We start from the raw sequence: 19938 nt of genomic DNA, 5'->3' as shown, positions 1-19938 counted from the left end.
ATCAGTCAGTGATGTGAGTGGTGGAAAAAGCATTAGTTGGTTGAATGAGCGACTCATGAAGCCACATCCTGTGCTCCTAGGTAAAGCTCAAGGTGTGGGAACACACTCTGGTGTCACCACTCTTTTCACACAACCCTGTTTCTGTGCCATTACCAGGAACACAGCATAAAATGCAACTGAGTTACTTATTAAACTTAGATGAGCAGCCACAACCCCAGGTGTGAACTCACATTTGACCATGATCATGTACACGTCGATGGTACAGATCGGGGGCTGCGGCAAACGCTCGCCCTTCTCCAGGACAGAGGAGATCTCACTGGCAGGAATCCCTTCATACGGCTTGGAGCCAAATGTCATCAGCTCCCAAACTGTCACACCTGCAGGGTGAGAAAAGAAGATCATGAAAGAGACTGCCTGGAGCTGGACTGCTTGGCCTGGGTGTGGAGAGGTGGCGAGCAGAGAGGGGTCCCCTGGAAGCACTGTTTTGCCAGAACCCCAACAACAGAAACCATTTTCTGCCATGATTTTATGGAGAGATTAATATAAAACTTTGAAATCATCCTGCTTCCATGTAAGATTTTGCTTTCTTCCTTTGTTTTTTTTTTTTTTTAAATCTCAGCTAATATGTTAGTGTTGAACATTCTACAAATTTCCTGGCCTGACAGAAAGGAAATGCAGGTTACTGTCTCTCAACTCCAACACAGCAAGTGGTTTTAAAAATGGAAGTTCTCTTTTTGTTTGAAAACAATCTCTCTGGAGATGAGCAAAAGCAGTTTTTGAAAGATGCGTAAACCAGCTGCCTAAGTGTCATTTGCTGACATACCATGGACTCTTGTGATGTAGCTGTTGTGATTGTCCAGTAGCTTAGGATACAAAACAAGATTTTGGATGCCAAGATACATGAATGGATTAAGAAGACCAGAGGCTGTACTGTTTCAAAAAGGACATAGGATCTGACCATCTGCATTAAATATTTTCCAGGAATATAAGAGCCCATGGCGGGGGATATTTTGCAATAGGTTGCTTTGAAAACTTTCCTTTCTGTTCCTTTCTTTCAAGCTGGCTTTATAAACTATACCAAATACAAAATAAATTCTCCAAGGAGGTTATCACACTGCTTCCCTTCTAGCATTGCCCTCTCAGAACCAGGACAGCATAAGCATTTTTGGCCTCAGCAGAGTTACACTGATTGACACCAACTAATAGTGTGGCCAGTGATTTCAAGTCCTCCTAGTTATCCATCTCTATTGCCAGCTCCATTATATTTCATGTGAAGCTGCTGAAGAAAAACTGTAACAGAACTTCAGCAAATTCACCTACACCAGAGTCTCCTACCTGTGGCCCCTTTCAGGGGAGGGCTCATTACCCAAAGCATATTCTGTGAAACATCTTACACCTCACTCACATGCAGTTTCATGGGGATTTTACTTTGCTGAATAGGTGATTTGGGCACTGTGTTTATATAGCTGATCACTTGTTCTTTTCACAATACAAAGTAAAAAGGCCAGTATAGAGTCACCAGCAAATTGTGAAATTTTCCAACCCATCTGCAATAACTGTAACTGCTTTTAAACTCACCATAACTCCAGACATCACTTTGATGAGTGTAAATCCGGTGTAAAATTGACTCCAACGCCATCCATTTAATAGGAACCTACGAAAATTCACAAAGAATCCTTAAGAAGCTGAGCCAAAATTTATCAGTGATATTTACCACCAAGTGGTGTGTAAATCAATAGGTTGGTTGCAGAAGGAAAAAAACCAAAAACAGCCAACAGAACTATCTGAATGGTAGAACAGACAACTTTTGAGTTCCCCTTTATTATTTTCATATATTATGAAGAATCTGGAAACATGTGGAATACTAGATCTATCAGAAATATCTCTTACTAAACAGTTTTACAATATCTTTAACAGTCAAATAACTACTTTTTAGCCTTCTATCAGAACAGGACACAAATCCAGTCTTAGGCTACATGACTGATCTACACTCATATGGTTTCTATTTATGGCCTCTGCAATATTTGCAAGCAGCTTCTCTTTAATTTCTCAGCAGAACACATTCTCTCCATCAGCATGCAGTACAACACAAAAGCTTGTTGAACCAAGTCTGACAGGTATTTCTTCTGCTATAAATATACAACATTCCCTTTCTCTTTATAAACTGCACAGTCTTATTGGTGTTGGCTACACTGATGAATTTTCCCAGACATTCTGTGTGGGAATTTCAAAAGCATTTGCTGCTTTGCTATCTCTGCTCCCACTGCAGTCCCACTGGCCTGATGCTGCTTTGGCTGATTTCAGAGGACTTCCACAGGCTTCAAAGGCAGCACGCTGAGATGGCAGCTGAGAGCTTGGAGAAACACTCTCTTTTTCCCTCCCTTTGTTTGAGGCTTGTGTGCGAGCACAAACACCGGCAAATGCACAGTAGTTCATTCCACAGTGTGCTTTACCTTGCCTCCCTCGGCATGATATTCCTTCTCGTCTGCACCAAGCAGCTTTGCCAGCCCAAAGTCCGTGATTTTCACATGTTGAGGAGTCTTAACAAGGACGTTCCTGGCAGCAAGGTCACGGTGCACCAGGCGCCGTTCCTCCAGATAGTTCATTCCCTGCAATGTAACACACTGTTGGTCAGGTCTCGTGCACTCAGAGCTCAGACAGACAAGTCACCAAATCTCACCTGCTTTGTGGTAACTACAGACACCACCATAAACATGTAGTAAGTTATCCCACCTGCACTCTCCATTTACATGATGCTTACTATAGGGTGAGGATGAGTGTTACTATTGTAATATTATTGACTGTTACTATTACCCTCTAGGAACCTTCTTGTGGGTCCAGGCACTGGTGCAGTGATGAAGGAAAAAGATGCAGTTGTGGGTAGAGTACATAGTAGCAGGGGATCTGGTTCCTTTGGGAGTTAGTTCAAGAACTACAAAATCAGGATGGAACTTACAAATAAAGGCATGAAGCCTTCTTTTGGCTGCACTTGTGCAAACCCAATGAGTTCAGGAGAGCACAGTACAGAGTTTAACTATCCCCTGTCATTATGTACACACACCAACCCTACAGAGAGTATTTAGACAATTACTCAAAGTTGCTCAAACTGTGTTTTATTACAGGCAGTGTACTCTGCCTTGTCCCTGCTAACAATGAAGCAGTCCACTGCAAAGATAAAAATGGGGGGGAAAACAAAAAAAAAAAAAATCATTCTAAGTCTGAACTCAGAGTTGCATCCATTTTCAGTCCTCTTTGAAAAAGGCAAGTTCTTCCAGTTTCACTGCCTCCCATGATTAGGCTGGATTTGCCATAGCATATGTGCTTTTTTGGTATGACTGCCTCTCAAGGAAGAATATAACTAATTGTGCTGGTTTGACTTCTAAAACATAAACTTAACAGCTGTGTTTCTGACCACACAGATTACTCCCCTTTCCCTCAACACCAGTCTCTTGGTATATGGAATCAAAAAGTTAATGATTTCCAAGTTTCCTGCAACATCTTTTCCAAAACCCACTATTATTCCCAGCCCATGCATTTCTGCTGGTGGTAGCTTATGAACTTGTATTTTTATGAAGAGAATTGATAAAAAATTACTTTTAACCTACAAAGCACCAAAATGATCATGTTGATGTGATGGCAGAGGACTGGAGGGAATAATTGCCTTCCATCCTCCACCTGCTTCCTAAGCCCACTTCTAAGCTGGACCACCACTAAATCCTCCTTCCAAGTCCCTCAGCAGAACTTCACCCATGCACTGCTAATGTTGCCAAAACAAACCACCCAAACAAACTGGCGCAGTGCCACTACGAGCATGCACTGAATCACACAAATAGATCTTTAGCAAGCAGAGCTCTTGGAACAAAAACTTCTGACCTGCTGACAGAAAACAGACTATCTTAAAAAAAAATCATAATCTAGCCCCAGTAGGACAAAAAATGTCCTGCTAAAATTGACTTGCTGCAGAGGCTAATAAGACTCAGAGCTGCTGAAAGACAGAATATCAGTGTCACACTAAGCTGTTTAGAGCACTGATGGCTGAAGACTCATGCACATGCATAACCATACACTGAAAATGTTGAACTGCCAGTTTAGAAAGTTCAGCAGATCTTTAATTGTGTGCAGGCTTGGAGTTTTAATCCATTTTTCATCACTAAGCATGAGACCATTGTGTTCAAAGAGTTCCTTCACAATGTTTCTGCACATGGAGCGTTTATGCTGTCTTAACATCTTGCCTGGAACAGAGGACTCCATACAAAGATAATGTTTGTAAAAGATGCAAAGAAAACCTATTTCAAAGCTGTGGAAACAGTAACAAAAATAAGCTTCCCAGGGAACTTGCCTCCCTCTGGTTAGTTACCAGACATGTATTTGTTTCAATTTTTTTTCCACTTGTAAGTAAATTTTTAAAGAGTCAGAGAATGTTCAAAAATCTGGCATAACTTTATCAGAGTAGTAACACCAGACACATTGGTGGGAAAAAGTTGTACATAAGATTTAGGAGTGCTTTGAGGAAAACTTCAGTGTGGAGCAGCACAAAGGAATATGTTGAAGGTCAGGCATCACTGGCGAGGGTAGAAGTTGCTATGGGCAAATGTTGAACTGCCATGAAAAAATCAAACGAAAGCAAACAATTGTGAATGGCAACCTTTCAGGCAAGCAATGCCCCAAGGACCCATTTGCGGATACATTTTGCCACCTTAAAAATTAACAAGGAGAAGAAGGAGGAGGAGGGAAATATAGCCTCCAGTTCATCCTCCAAAGAGACTGAAACCAGGACAGAGCACTAATTGATTTTAAACAAGGAAGAAAAAGACTCACAAAAAGTCACAAAAAAAAGCAACTCACATCCCAGGTGGACACATAAATGAGATTCACTTGTTGTGGAGCACAATGTAAAAAAAGTACACTGAGATGAAAAATGTGCTCTATTGACATTTGGTGGATACAGTTCTGAGGTCCTCAGCATGTTTCCTGAAAGCAAACCACAGCTGGGCAAGCCTGGCATGTACACAAGGCCTCAAGAGACCAATAAGTTTTAAAGTGTGTGGTTTTCCTGCAGACCGGCATTCCTGAAATAAAAAGCATTAAAGCAACCACGCTGTGTGGACACTGCCATCTCATATGACAAATCTCCAACAAATTGCACTTATTTTTTTGCTGCTTTTGCATTGTTCTTCCTAGCTTGCAAATGCCTAACCATCATCCAAACATAGCATATTGCTGCTAAGGGCTAGAGACTGTATTGCAGTTCCTTTGCTGCTCTTTGGCAAACAGTACCAGGTGTGATAATGAGTCTTTTATGGCCACTGCAGTTAGATTACAGATCCCAGCTCAGTACCTATGAATTACAGAATAGCTCTGGGGTGCCTGAATGCCTTTTGGTGAAAGCCAGCCTGAGCAAGGATGGAGCTGGTATTCAGTAGTCAGCAGTTCTGACCCCTGGCCTTGGAGATTTCAGCATGCAACTCTCCAAGGCATACAAGAAGATGTGTTCAGTGTCACTGTCCTGTGACATAGCCCGAAGAAATCCACTGATGGAAGCAGCATTTTGCGATGGAATTTGATAAATTCTTCTATTGCCTTTCCTGCTGCCTGTGCTGCATCACATTTGCATTGCATTACCCTTTCAATACCAGGTGCTTGGTTTGGACATAAATGTCTAGTTTTTTTAAGCTGCCTGGAAGCATTTTGAAGAATAGTTAACGTTTGCTCATCAGCATGAAAATAGAAAATTGTTCAAGAAAAAGTAACTGCTTACTGCCATGTATAAGATACCTAGGATCTAGATGGTGAAACAAAAAGATTGAGAGACAGGTAATTACATGCTGTCAGATTTCTGAGTTTTAGATGATCTGGAGTTCTGGTCTGCTTACCTTTGCAATCTGCACACACCAGTTGAGGAGGTACTGAGAGCCGATGTTGTCCTTGTGCTCTCGGATGTAATCCAGGAGGCAGCCGAAAGGCATCAGCTGTGTGATGAGCTGAACAGTTGAAGTAAGGCAGATTCCCAACAAGCGACACACATGAGGATTGTCAACACTAGCCATCACATAAGCTTCCTGAGAAGAAAGGCAAAAAAAGAAATGTGAAAACACTCCCTTTGGCATGACATGAATATTTGGAGGCAGTTTAAAATAAGTTGGTCATCCAAGAAGTTTCTAAAATACTATATGCAAACATGGTGTTTCATATTACATATAAAATACACATATTTCCCACTCTGTGGATTGACTATTTTCCATTCAGTGAAATGTCCAGATTTTGAGCACCAAATCAGCACTGAGATGCCACAGAAGAGCCAGTCCCTCACTACTATACACCAAGCAAATATTGGTGTACAAAATCCTGGGAGATTAAAACTTACAGACCAAGGAGGAATTAATAAATTGAACATCAACTGGAAGCTGATGGAATTTCATAATTTTGAGCACCTAATTGCAAGGGCAACACATTTTATGAACATGTGTCATATGGCTTTTTTCCCCACAGACCTTTTAATGAAAGTGACTGGAAATCAGTATTTTTGAGAATTCTGCTCCCCTGTCAACGTTGATACTAACCCAGAAAGTCAAAGTTGTCATCTAGAATGTGACTGATAGTCTCATTCTTTAAGAGACCATGTTCTTCTTGACCATGTTGTTCTTCATTCAATGTCAAACCAAATAGATTAATGATCAGTTCACCACTTTAGAAGCCTGAATGCTTGTCTTTAAGCAGCAATGGTGAAAATACTGACCTCAATTGGAAAAGCTGTTTTAGACTCATATAGCAATGTAAATTATACTAGGAAGGTACTTGGAATGTGGGAATCCAAGCATCACAGACCCTTTGGGTCAACTGGAATTTTGGGGTTTAGTTTCATAAATATGTGAAAAACTATTTTTTTCAAATATGAGTACACCCTGTGTAGCTTTAGGTACCTATCTACAAAATCCAAGATACCTCCTCTTCTTTTGTTCTTCTGTGGGAATGGAAAGACCCCGTCAGAGGCTGGTTCAAATACATTATTTAATATGGCCATGGGGTAAAAATTCCTGATCTCATGGTTTTGTGTGCAAAAACTACTTATAGATTGAAATTTGAGATCTGTATTTATACTCAAATCCACAGTCAAGTACCAGCTCAAAGAATGGATTCCAGGGGAAAAATAAAATTAGAGATGCAGTTGTTTGGTTTCTTTAATTAACTTTGTGTCTGATTTTCAGTATGTCACTTTTAGATATTTTAAAAGTTATTTGATTGAAAAGCAACACAAGGGGAAATGAATGGGAATTTTTCCATTCAGTGAACAGGTCAGCATCTTGGTTCAGCATCTGGAGTAACACCTACTAATCACCTCTTGGCAATCCAGGCTAGCAGTCCTCCAAAGCCTAAAATCATAGTGAAGATACAAATAGTGCAAGGGACAGAGCAAATCTGCTCTTTCTAAAAGCTTAAGAAAATAAATAGCACTTTACTCATCATCTAGCAAACATTCCACAGATGTCACATAGCTCCATAGCTGGTGAAGAACTATTACTAAACAAAGTTATTAAAGCAATGACGTTCAAGAAATAAGCAACCCCAATTCTTAAGCAATACTTCCTGGTCTCTGTGTTGTTGCTTAATGGGCCAGCCTAAGCAAAACATGATGTAACGCAGCCTCTTTTGAGGTACTAGTTCTGCGTTTGGTATCCTTGTTTTGGAGCCCTCAGAATGAAAATGGCCTCCAGGCAGACAGGTTAAATAGGATCTCTACCAGAAATAGTAAGAGCTCATCTACCTACTGCATGATGTGGGCACACCATTGAAAAACAGCCCTCTGCCATGGATAGCACTGATTGTGTGGGCTAGCTCAAGGAAAAATAAAGCAGGAACACAATCTGCTATTCAGTTTGTATATATTTGTGGCATCATTTGTTAGAGATTCTTGGAAATTTGTTATCCAATACTCAGACATAAGCAGAGACCAAAACAACTTCATTTCCCTATGCTTCCAAACTGACCCACTGTAATGATGAAGGATTGCTTCCTGCTGGGATTCAGATCCATATTGTATTCACTTTGGCAGGGCAGGGTGGGGGGAAGACTTCAGAGTAGGAGCTGCTCTCACTGCCCATCTGCCACGCAGCCCGCGTGGGGCTGAACCGGGGGCTGAGCACCGGGATGCAGCAGGAGCGGAGTGGGCGTTTGGACCACACAGCCTTTGGAGAGCATCCAAGTGTTGACACCGCCTCTTCCATTTGATACTGCAAGGGAAAACAGGCCACCACCTCCTCCTTGCAGAAAGCAGAACAGAGCTATTGTGTGGTTGTGGGTCCCTCTATATAGCCCAAGACATTAAAGTGGGTCTTTGTTTCAGCTGTTTATCTTGGAAATCTCTTTGGGTGCGCTCTGACCTGCTCCAAGTATGCTTGGTATTTAACAACAACCTTCTGAATTAACCCTACCCTAATAAAGTCAGCCAGAGCTTGCCTGGCTATAAGAGCTATAAGAGCTAAAGCTGCTGTGTTTGTTCTATACCTAGTGTGATTCTGTAAGGCAAATCATCTTTAATTAGACATTATTATCTTTGAGGTTCCAGTGATCTTGGAAAATTGGTTGTGTACCAAAAATCTGTTTTGAGAAGTGCTTTTGGAGTCATCCCTCTGGCTTCTTTCACTAGGTTTTTTTTTTGTTTTTTTTTTTTTTTTTGTTTTTTTTTTTTTTTTTTTGTTTTTTTTTTTTTTTTTTTTAATTTAGTTTTGAAATACAGAGTTCCACCAACCAAATTATCTAAAAATTAACAGGTTTGGAAAAGCAAGAGGTTTTTGTTAAGTATCCTAATTCAAAGGAAAAGATAACATGGGGATTTGCTACAGAAATTTCTTTCAGAAGAGAAAGCACTTTGATACCACTGAAGAACACAGAGTCCCTGCATCTACTGCTCTGTCCAGTGATCTTGATCTGCTGAAGGAAGGATGAAGTACTGTAGGCTTGTTGACTAACTCTTCCTCCAGGATACATGCCTTCAGGAATTTAATGCAGTTAAGTCCAAAGCATCCTTTGTGAACACTGTGTTATGCTCCTCATCACTGTGAAGAGCAAACTGTGGGGCAGAGCTCAGGGCAGGCAGCTGAGCAGCATCTCTGCCAGCTCCTCAATGCAGGGAATGCCTGTGAAGGGAAGGATCACAGGCAGGTGAGGGGCAGGAATGAAGGCCACATAGGTAGGGACCTGGGGAAGGGCTGAGACTTGTCTGGAGTCTAACTAAACTAAAACCAAAATGAATATTGCCTCCTGTATGGAATGAGAGATGGCCCACCAATTCTTCTGCACTGCTGCAATATGTCTATCAAATCGTATGGTGCATAACACACAATCTGTTGAAGCAGAGCAATGTATTGGAATAACACTGTTTATTCAGGGTGACTTGAAAAATCCAGTGAGCTTTATTATCATCAGTAGCACAAGTGGTGGTTTGTTCACAGACATTTATCCTGAGACTTCTCACTACAAGGTTGGTCTTTTTGTTAAGATCCTCAACCATCTGAGATGAACCTTCCTACCCGAGATGTCATTTGCTGGCCAAAACTGGATTAAAAAAAAAAAACAAAAAAAACAAAAAAACCCTAAATTCAGTCCCTATCAAAATAAAAAAAAATTCCACAATTTTCCCCATGGCTGAAGGGAGAATCAAGCACTTTTGTGCTTGATTAATACCACCATCAATTCCAGACAAACAGGTCAATTTGGGACATACCAGGGACAGGACAGAAAGACAAACAGACACTCTTCTTGTTGCTTAAAACTGGACCACAGCATGGGAAATCTGAAGTTACACTGAACTTCTGAGTGCACTTCTCCTCACTCAGCAGTCTCCTTTCCTTGTACACATATTTATATATCCTTGGTGCTGCATGTTCCATGCCTTTGGATCCAGTTAAGATTTTCATAAACTCCAGGTTCAGGAAACTTTGTATTTAGGACTCTAGCTCACTCATTATAAACTCAAACATTTATGAACTCCTAAATCAGTGTCCCATAGCCTTTTCTCCTGTTTTCTGAAGCTATGAGCTATATCCAAACAATAAAATAAAAATCCCAAGCTTCTGTCATAAAGTGAGATAATTTCTTGCATTCTATGGCAGAGAAATCAGACAGCTGGAATTTTTAAATTTTATTTTGGATTTATAGTTAATATAATTCTATTTAATCAAGCAACTAGTTTATGACAATCCACAGGATTCATAAATCATTAGGTCTGCTGTTATTTGGCTTAGCTGTACCACCATAATGACAATGAGAGCTACAGCTTAAGGCCTGAAATATCAGAATAAAAAAAAAGAATTAGTTGTAAATGTATCGTCCTAACTACTTCTTAGGTACTACCCCACAAGTATAAAATCTGTATTTCGATTAGGTCATGAGAGACACTAAAGCACTTCACAGACTGCGTGGCAAAGTGCAGAAATTCTAGATGGACAATTGAGTTTAGGATGCAAAATATTTCTTCCCACACAAATTCCTGAAACCCGTCTAGTTGTTAGAGAAGAAAATCCACAGACACTGGCAACTTGAGAAAATAAACATGAAAACTCACATCAAGTATTTCCTTGTTGGCTTTTGGTGATGTAGCCTCTCTCAACTCTTTAATAGCAACAGGAATTTTTACCTTCTCTCCTTCTGGGATCCAAAGTCCCTACCAAATAGACGTACAAAGAGTTATTCAGTCTCATACCTAACATGTTAATTCTTACAGTTACATATATATTTTACATCCTCTGAGTAGGCTTAAATATTCTGAGCAATGGAAATACATGGCAGACAACAAAAATATGCAACAAATGTGTCTTGTGGGTATTACCAAATACCTGTTAATGGGGTGGTACTTCTTTTTCAGTCACCTCTACCATACTTTTTGAAAAAACATGTTCATTACTATGCCTGTGTAAATAGCCCAAGAGATGCATAAAGAGCAACTTTTCGTGGATGGAAATCTAACTAATTAGAGCATCACAGCAACTGCATGTGCAAAACCTTGCCACTTCCAATTTATAAATCATGGGACGAAAATAATTAGCATTTTCTCATTAAAACTAGATGGCATCTATACTGTACAAATAATCTGGTCATACACATGCAGTGGTAGGGAAATCTATGCCCCACTGGTGCAGTGCTCTATATCTAAAGTGTCAGGAGGCCATTTAGGTGGCAGGTCAGCAGTATGGCACTGTGAGGATATGCTGCTGAAATCCCCAGCAGTGCAGGTGCACATCTTGTTGTGCCCCTGAATTTCCCAATCATAGCTGGAAGCCTGATTCAGAATATAGAGTTTTAAAAAGAAATATAGGAATATACCGTTAATGGAAAAGCCTGAAACACATATCCTGAATAAAAGGAAGAGCACAGAAAAGTGGAACTTGATGAAGAAGCACAGAGGATAAACAAATACCAAGAGAAAAAATAACTTGTGAACCTACACAACTGAAGGTGTGCAGACACTTAGACACTTTTACACATCTGAATCAGTTCTAATGAAAGAATGATTGAAAATTATCAAAAGAAGATCCCAGATTATACAGAAAAATGGCTTTGCATTTATTTTTCTTCTTAATATTTACAGTGGCGTGTATTTGACTGTGGTAGTTTTTAAGTCAGGATCTTTGTTCTCCAGGTTCAGCAGTATGACTTTGGCAGCATTTTATGTAAGCCTTCTCCTGTTAGCCAATTTCTAACAAAACTAATGACAACTGGGTAATCTCTCTACCCTTCAATAGATAGATACATGCTATAAAATCTAGTTTTAAAAAAATCTACACAATGATCGAAGCTCCGAGTCCTTGCTTTGTTTGGGTGGCTTCTGCTGGAGGAAGCAGGAAGAAAAGGGGAATAGAAAAACTATGACCTTACCTTATAAACAGTGCCAAAAGCTCCAGAGCCTAAAACTTTGACCTTTTTAAATTCTGTTTCCTTTAAAATTCTCAGATGAGCCTGGTTTGGTGCCTCCCCACTGGGTGTCAGTGGTTCAACAAGCTGGTGCAGAGAGAAGATAATGTTAGATGGTTACACAGTTTGGAAGGTTGAGCACTTTGGGGAAGCAAATAAATCCTTCCTTTAAAATAATCAACATTTGATTCCCTGTGAAGTTTTTAGGAGGATAGCTCTGCTCTGACTTGCAGGAATAAATACCTGCTCCAATAAATACCTGCACCTGTATTTTTAGGTCCCTCATCCAGTAATCTGTTCAAAGTGGTGATTTCTGCTCCAAAAACCAAGCACAGAATGGCAACTGCCATTTTGAAGGAGAATGAAGGAATACCTCTTCTCAAATGGAGGCTATGACTTCAAAGCCTTGAAACACATGGCATGAAAAATAAGGTAATTACCACAGATGCTAAAGGAGATTATTTTTGTTTTGAACTTGTGAATAAATTATTAAAATGTTTAAAATAATGGGCAAGAATCACCTGCAACCTTTCGTGTCTGCTCTTGTTTAACTGGATAAAATTCCCATGGTACCAGTGGTTCCCTCAGATCATGCGGTGTACAAGCAGCAATTGAAACTCTGACAGTGATTCTTTCCTCAAAAAAAAGATGTTGAATTGCCTATTGATTTATTTCAAAATTTTATCTCAGCCTTATTGCAAACAGCAGTAGTGCCCTCCAAAGATATTTAATGCTTTTATGATGCATAAGTCAGCTTTTTCCTTAGTGTTTTTCCTTTTGCTTTTTCTTTGAATAAAACCATATTTAGCTAGATTCAATCTGTTTTTAGAGGACCAGCAGCCTCTCTGCTGTGATGAAATATCCTCATTTTGAGGAGTCCAGAGGGCACAATATGAGCTGAGCACAAACCGAACTCTACTATCACAACTGCAGAATACAGCAGTATGTAAAGTATAGTTTCATAGTGCAACGAAAAACAAGCTAGCTTTTCTCTTTTTCTTTTTCTTTTTCTTTTTCTTTTTCTTTTTATTTTTCTTTTTCTTTTTCTTTTTCTTTTTCTTTTTCTTTTTCTTTTTCTTTTTTTAAGGATATTAGCAGCTGACTTTGCAAAGCTGGCAAGTACAGAAAGAAGCTGCAATTGGGATTTTAGCAGAATGTTAAAAACATTTGGCTAATTTACTAGAACCAGACTAGAAAGAGAAGGGGGCTAACCACACAGGAGCAGTTTCCACCCAGGATTAGGAATTTTGCTGTATATGAGGTATCCAGAGGGTGATGCTGTAATGCACACAAAGCCATGCAAAAAACAAAAAGCAGCACAGAAACCTTGTTCATGCCCAACAGGGTGAACCATTCACTTTGATGGCTTTGTGGGCTTTTTGTGCTAAAAACAAACCAAAGACAAAACATAAATACTTCCTCAACTCCTTTCCCTCCTCTCCTGTTTTTCCATAGGATCAGGCATGCACCTGATCAAGTGGGTAAAATTTTCAAAAGCACCCCAAGCTGCCACAGGAGCCTCAAAGCTTGTCTGGAGGGACGCACGATTTGAGGCTGAAGGTCTACACAGGAAGGTACTAAGGATCAGCAAACACATTGCACCTCAACCTGAAGGTGTCGTTTTTCCTTAGTAGACAATCTCAATGACTTTCCTTGGGATTGAGACATCCAAGTCCCTTAAATACTCTGTAAATTACATGCAGAGGGATCAGATTTGAGATTGAGAAGGTGTTAGGTGCATGCGTCTCCTTTCCTGAGTAGCTTGGCAACCGCCTCGTTTCTCATCCCAAGGGATTGCTGAGTTACAAGGATGCAGGATACAGATGCAGGGTGCTTCAATCCTCTGGCACAAGGAGGAGGACACCCACTGGCCCAGATGAAGCAGGGGTGCTGGCAGTGCTCACCTCCCTCTCCTGCAGCAGGCGGCGCAGGGTGCGCTTTCTGACGATGTGGCGTCTCCGCAGGTACAGGCCGATGCCCAGGCCCACCACCACCAGGCACAGGAGCCCTCCGACAACACCGGCTGCGATAGAGGGGATCTTGGAGCTGTAACACAGGAGGGGATGCAGAAAGAGAAGAAGGTTCTTAGGTGTTAAGATTTTAAAGAAGCCCTACAGAGGTTGCAGGAAGCCTTATGTTTTGACCAAACACAGACTCTGGATGCCCACATAAGCCTATTTGACATTTCAGATTTCTTGGGCACCTGTATTTTTAAATTCCCTCATCCAGTAATCTGTTCAAAGTGTGTGGGAACCCAGGGCAGGGGAAATATCCCTGCAGAAAAGAGATATCCCTGCACAAGAGAGACCACAAAAGTGTGAAATAGATTGTAGGGATTGTAGAGAGTAGTTTAGTATGTCACATGGGTGAGAAATTTAGGTTTTAGAATTTTTAGCATATTGTAGATAGATGCAATATGGAGGATGCAGGGTGTTGTCTTGAGTTCCTTTCTTTTTTCTTCTTCCTTCTTCTTCTTGGGTTTGGGTGGTATCTTGTAATTGGGCAGAAAAATCGCAGTCAGTTATTGGGTTAGAAAGGGAAATAATCTAGGTGTCACTCTTTAACTGGGTAGTTTAGTTTTAGATTAGACTTAAAAAGACCTTGTGGCGCGAGTTTGTTAGCCATTTTTGTGCTGTTTTCACGCATGTAAGGTCTGAGTGCAGACAGCGTGCTGAAGTCTTGATAAGATAACAATAAAACAAGAACTTGAAGACCAAAAAAATCCCGTGTGTCTGGTTTTCCTAACAAAGAACTGCTTCAAGGAGGTTTCACCCTGCCAGGGGAGCCCTCAGGGAGTTGCCCGACGTGGGGCCTGCAAACTCACAAAAGTGGTGCTTAATTTCCATCTGGGCATAAACTACAAGTCTTCATTCTTCCCTCAAACTCACAACTGGAACTGATCCTCATAGCTAAAGTGAGGGGATTTCTCCTCCCTCCAACAAACCCGCCAAGCACATGAGCATCAGATTTGTGATGCCTATGTGTGCCAGCTGTGGGCAGCCCATGTGTGATCAGAGACATGAAGCATGTGGAGAGAAGGCCTCTCAGAAAGGCATACACAGTTGTGATACCAGCAGTGCAGCTGAATGTGTACAGTGGGAATGTACATTATGGAGGGGGGCATGCTGTAAGGGTCACAGTGAACATCAGATCATCTGTCTTCCTTACAAGTACAAACATCTGAGACCAGGTATTGTGTACCATTCCCACTGTACACACAGATTGCTGCCTCTTTATTAGAGCCTGGGTAATTGCAAATTTAAGTTGAGAAGAAAAACCTGTTTTCCAAGGTTGTTTTTTGGTCTGTACTTAGAGATTCTTCCCAGCATTTTTCTAAGTTGCCCCAGGGATTACTATTAAATGCAGTCACTTTTTAACAATACTTATAGACTGAATTTATCTTGCCATAGCATGACTTTGTGGCCAGAAACTAAATCCCTCTCTCTCAGTCAGAGAAGACTGTTTGTTTATTGCATGACCTCGAGCACATCATGAAGCCAAACAGTGTGATATAAGATCTAGTCTGAGTGTGACAAATGAGACTCCCACTGGGCACACACAGTATTTGGAGATTTACAGATCACAGGGCTGGAAAAGACCCTCTGGATCTCTGAGTCTCCTGTAACACAAGTAACTATATCAGTCCTAAACATATTTCTCTCTGCCCTTAATCCTTCCTTTTTCCATCCCCTCCTTTTATTCTTCAGTAATAGATCCCTGGTGTCACCTTGACAAAAATTATAGGCAGAACACGATTTTGAAGAATTATGCCAGTAGCAATATTTCTCAGTTCTTTAAACCATTTTTATAGCTCTGAGCCTGCTCTAATCTGTCACTTCCCTGTAAACAGCTGAAGACTTTAGTCCCAGCCTTGCAGTGTCCAGTGTGGAAATGTAAACACACGCACACACACACACACATACACACACACACATTCTCTCCAGCTCTGTCATTAATTGTAGCAGATGAAATACTCACCCATTTGGACAGCCTTCAAGACCTGGCCCTTTGCACCTGTAAAAACAAATGAACGTTACAAACATAGGAGCTCTGGCCTACATACTTCTGTAATTCCAACTAAGAAGAGTGCTACTGATTTGAAAGTTTGTGTTTCAGAGCAGTCCAAGTGTTAACACAGGAATTTATAATAGTCATACACTCCATTAAATATCAGTCAACAACCTTGCTCCAAAATCTTTTATCTAGTGAAATAGCTATGCTGCATACTTATTTTAAAGAATGTTTTAAAAGAATTTTTTAGCATGTGGTAGAAGTGGGGGAGGATACAGATAGACAAAATTCATGGATTCCCTATCTCTGTGTAGAGCCCAGGGCTGACTGTGGAGGACAGAAGTAGCCTCCTCCTCCTATATGGACAGAAATACATGTGGAAACGTGTCATTGCAGACCCTCCTGCATAATCCTTGTTTCCTGATAAGGTAAAGATTTCAATTTCCAGACTTTCTATTTCAATGGAAAACTCGGGTAGCAGATACATGGACTTCCATCAAAAAATGGGACTTGACAGCACTGTCTCAGGTTACAGTTTGCTGGCACGTGTCCATGGTATTTTTCCTTTAGAATCCAAAGTCTTATTTTACTGGTAATGTAAACAGGTACAATCGTTATCCAGAGAGCCAGGAACTCTACTAGCAAGTCATTCACCCTTGATTTGAGTTTAAAATGCTAAAATGTTGGCAGCGCAGTGCAAAAAAAAAAACAAAAAAAAAAAAAAAAAAAAACCAAAAAAAAAAAAAAAAACCACAGATGAAAACACAGTGACTGCATTCAGTTGATTGTCTAATGAGTGTGAGAGGCACAGTGCATTCCCCAAGTGCTGCTGGGCTATAAGATGTATGCTCTTCATGGGAATTGTGGTCTTTGTGGTGTCTACTGAGGAAGGAGAGCATTACTGAGAGGGTGACATCACCTCTAGAAAACAGAGCACAGGAAAGGAGTAAAGTCCAGTTTGTGGTATCCGCTCCCTGCGCTGACTTAAAGAAAATGGATCATGCCAAAACAATTCCAGAGGAGGTCAAGTAGGGGGTAAGGAGTGAGCCCATGCCAGGAAAACTGCTCTGGAATCCCTCTCACTGACAGGAGGAACCAAAAAATTTCAAAATGCCAGGTAGAGTTGCAGATCTTCTCTTATAACTTGGGCTGGGTCTGGGGAAGGAAGAGGCAAAGCAACTACTCATTTTATTGGGTTTTAATTAGTTAGTTTGTTTTCATTACTCAGATCTTGCCCTGTGTATTTGTTCTGTTTCTGGGCCAACACAGTGCTCCAAGACCCAGCATCTGGAAGGTCTTGTAAGTTCACTGGGCTCCCATGCAAGAATGTGCATCCTGGTGTCCTGGACATGCTGAAAGTGCTGTGCATACCAATTCCTGGATTCTGAGTCCTCAGCCTTGTTAGCTTTCCTACCAGCATACAGCTTGTTTTGTTTGCTCAGTTGTGTAACTAAGCACAGAGAGGCTGCACGTGCAGAGCAGAGCCACCAGCTTCCTTATCATCATGGGAGGCAGATCTTGCCTTGGGCTTCTCTCTTCATGTGCTCAATGGAAAACTGATCTAGGACTCCAGACCTCATCCAGTCATGGGCTACCTCCCAGATATGAATTTCTAATGCAACAAAACGTGTGCAGCTGCTCTTGATAAAAATGTGAAATTAGAAGACCTGACCTAATTTCAGAATATGACTACTGTCCGTCAAAGTATCTCTTCCTCAAAATTCTGGTTTGCCATGCCACTTTAAGATGGCAAGTTCTCTATGTGCTTCCTAACAGCAAACAAAACTGGGTGAGGGGATTGTAGCTAGAGTCTGAGGAATGACTGACCAGTTCTTCTCTTACACATCAAAGTAGAGGCAGGAGAACTGTAGATTTTTACCAGTTCTCTTCCTTTTCCCACACAAATCCATCAATATCAAGTCTTGCAGGATAAATTAAAAAGGTGTTTGGGAAGAAATAGAGAAATCAACTTGTGCTTTTCAAATCCCACTTAGTTTTTTGACTGATTTCACAAGTCAGAGAAGAAACAAAGCTCATAAGAATTATCCCTCCAGGACTATATATAACTATCTTTCTTAATGTGGAATTTTATGATGACACCCTACATAAGTAACCCAGATTTTATGGAATCTAAACAATCATGTTTTCCACTCCTGAGTAATTTTTCTTCTGCTTACAGAAACCAAAATGACAAATGTGACCTTATGTTATGAAGTAACTCAAGATCTTATGGATATATGAGATGAATATAACAGCAGTTGTAGTCTTTGATATATTTCTCTACTTATTGGAAAATTAGTTCTGTGTACGGCTCCTGAAAACTACTTCATCCTGAACTACACATTTTACCCGTCTGTGTAAATATTAATTGTCCTGGTGCAGACACAGCTATTTATTTTCTAAATCCACCAAAATTTTAACAACTTTCTCCTCCACCTATAGTTCCTAATTTGATGTAATACAGCCAGGTTGTTATGACTGATGGTGTTTCAGAGGCGACTCACACTATAACAGACTAAGTTACTTTACAATCATAAAAGAAATGGAAAATAATTTTTAATATTTTTAAACTTTACAAAAATTTGACTGTGTCCTTTCTTTCTAAGTAACCTTCCAAGAGTGACAAAGGCATGAAATTTGTGCTGTGCTTCTGCAGCCTTCCCTCTCAGATCCCCTGGCCACTTCCTGATCTCCTCCAAAAATCCCTTAGCATTTAAAATGAAGACTGGTGAGACACAGAGTGTTGATAGCAACTGTGGATGGAGGCAGGATGTGCCAGCCAGTGGTATTGACTACAGTGGTGGCTTCTTCTCCTCCTTGATTATCCACTTCAGTGGCTATGTCTGTTTCCTGTACTCTGTGAGACTGTCAAGGGAAAATCAAATCCTTCAACATTGACCAGATTAATTAAGATGGTGAGTTTCTTCAATTGATGAACATATGGGGTAGTTCCAGGGCTTTTGAGATGTTGCTTTCTTTATCATAGCATGTAATTCTCAGCTGTACCTAGAGGCAGGGCAAAAGGAAGCTTGTGTACAAAATCCCCAAGAAAATACAGGAGAACTGGGAGAGAAGGGGTCTTTTGGGCTAAGCAGGAGAAAACATCCTTCATTCTATTTCCTAATGAAGGCTGAAAAATGGACTCAGCAAAGAAAATGAGATTCAAAGGGATTCTTCATGGCATTGCAAAAGAAGAAATGTACAACCAGTACGCATACCTAAAGTGAAGAAATGAAATTTGTGACAAAACTCATCTGGGAAGAGAAGTCTTTTACTTGAAGCTTCTTCAAATAAGGAAAACAGAGAGACATTCTGGGAATCCTTGCTTGCATGACTACTGAAGTCAGCACACTTAATCATGCTGATAAGTTTTTGTGGGCTCTAGCCGTGAAATTGGACAGGGACAGAAATGAAGTTGTTGTTTCTTGTCATGCAGGAATTGCTGAGACTGTTGTTTCTAAGGATGCAAAAACTTTGTGAGACAGATGTTTTCCACCCACTGCTGAACATTCCCATTCCCACAGCAAAATGAGGGAAAGGCATGAAGAGAAATGGCATTGCTGATGGATTGCCTTCAAAGGGACAATGCTGTGCCTGATTGCATGTTCCCATATTATAACCCTGACACTGGCTCCCTACTCATCCATGGCCACAGATGTCTCATCTGTATAGCAAATATTGCAACACTACCTCCTCCTAGCTCTCCTGAGCCCTTCAGGGATACAGCCTATTTAATCTGCCACATTTGGGCATCGATTTGAATTGGGCTATTGAGCATGTTCACAGTCTAACTGATGCAAACTCAGTCCAGCTCTTTCATGTGAAAGATAAAATTGATACTACTTTTTGTGTTCTGCCTTAATAACACAGGGCCAAATACACTGAGCCATATGTTGGGTAACCCTCATTTTAAAAAAGTCGCCTTACTGTAACCTCATCTCCTGCCTGGCTCTTGTGATTCCCCCATCCACTGCTAAAGCAAGGCAGGAATTGACTTCTCTAATCAATTCTGCTTGGGGA

The 19938-nt window shown here is 40.7% G+C and overlaps 1 protein-coding gene across 3 annotated transcripts in view; it reads right to left on the bottom strand.

Moving 5' to 3' along the window:
• Positions 1-19938, bottom strand: part of EGFR (epidermal growth factor receptor) — a 158934-nt gene that overhangs the window by 11747 nt on the left and 127249 nt on the right. For 2 of the 3 annotated variants that reach the window (XM_053943409.1, XM_053944167.1), the window contains exons 16-23: positions 15886-15921; positions 13812-13953; positions 11872-11994; positions 10562-10660; positions 5874-6059; positions 2454-2609; positions 1579-1654; positions 231-377 (exon numbers count right to left, since the gene is read on the bottom strand). In XM_053943409.1, the coding sequence (XP_053799384.1) occupies positions 231-377; positions 1579-1654; positions 2454-2609; positions 5874-6059; positions 10562-10660; positions 11872-11994; positions 13812-13953; positions 15886-15921 (965 nt within the window). Of the gene's footprint in view, positions 1-230; positions 378-1578; positions 1655-2453; positions 2610-5873; positions 6060-9397; positions 9553-10561; positions 10661-11871; positions 11995-13811; positions 13954-15885; positions 15922-19938 lie in introns of those variants that run through there. The other variant, XM_053944978.1, reaches the window with a different exon arrangement.

The sequence above is a fragment of the Vidua chalybeata genome, chromosome 1 (assembly GCF_026979565.1).
Source record: "Vidua chalybeata isolate OUT-0048 chromosome 1, bVidCha1 merged haplotype, whole genome shotgun sequence".
In the NCBI taxonomy this organism is placed as follows: domain Eukaryota; kingdom Metazoa; phylum Chordata; class Aves; order Passeriformes; family Viduidae; genus Vidua; species Vidua chalybeata.
This window is presented reverse-complemented; position numbering and strand designations above follow the sequence as displayed.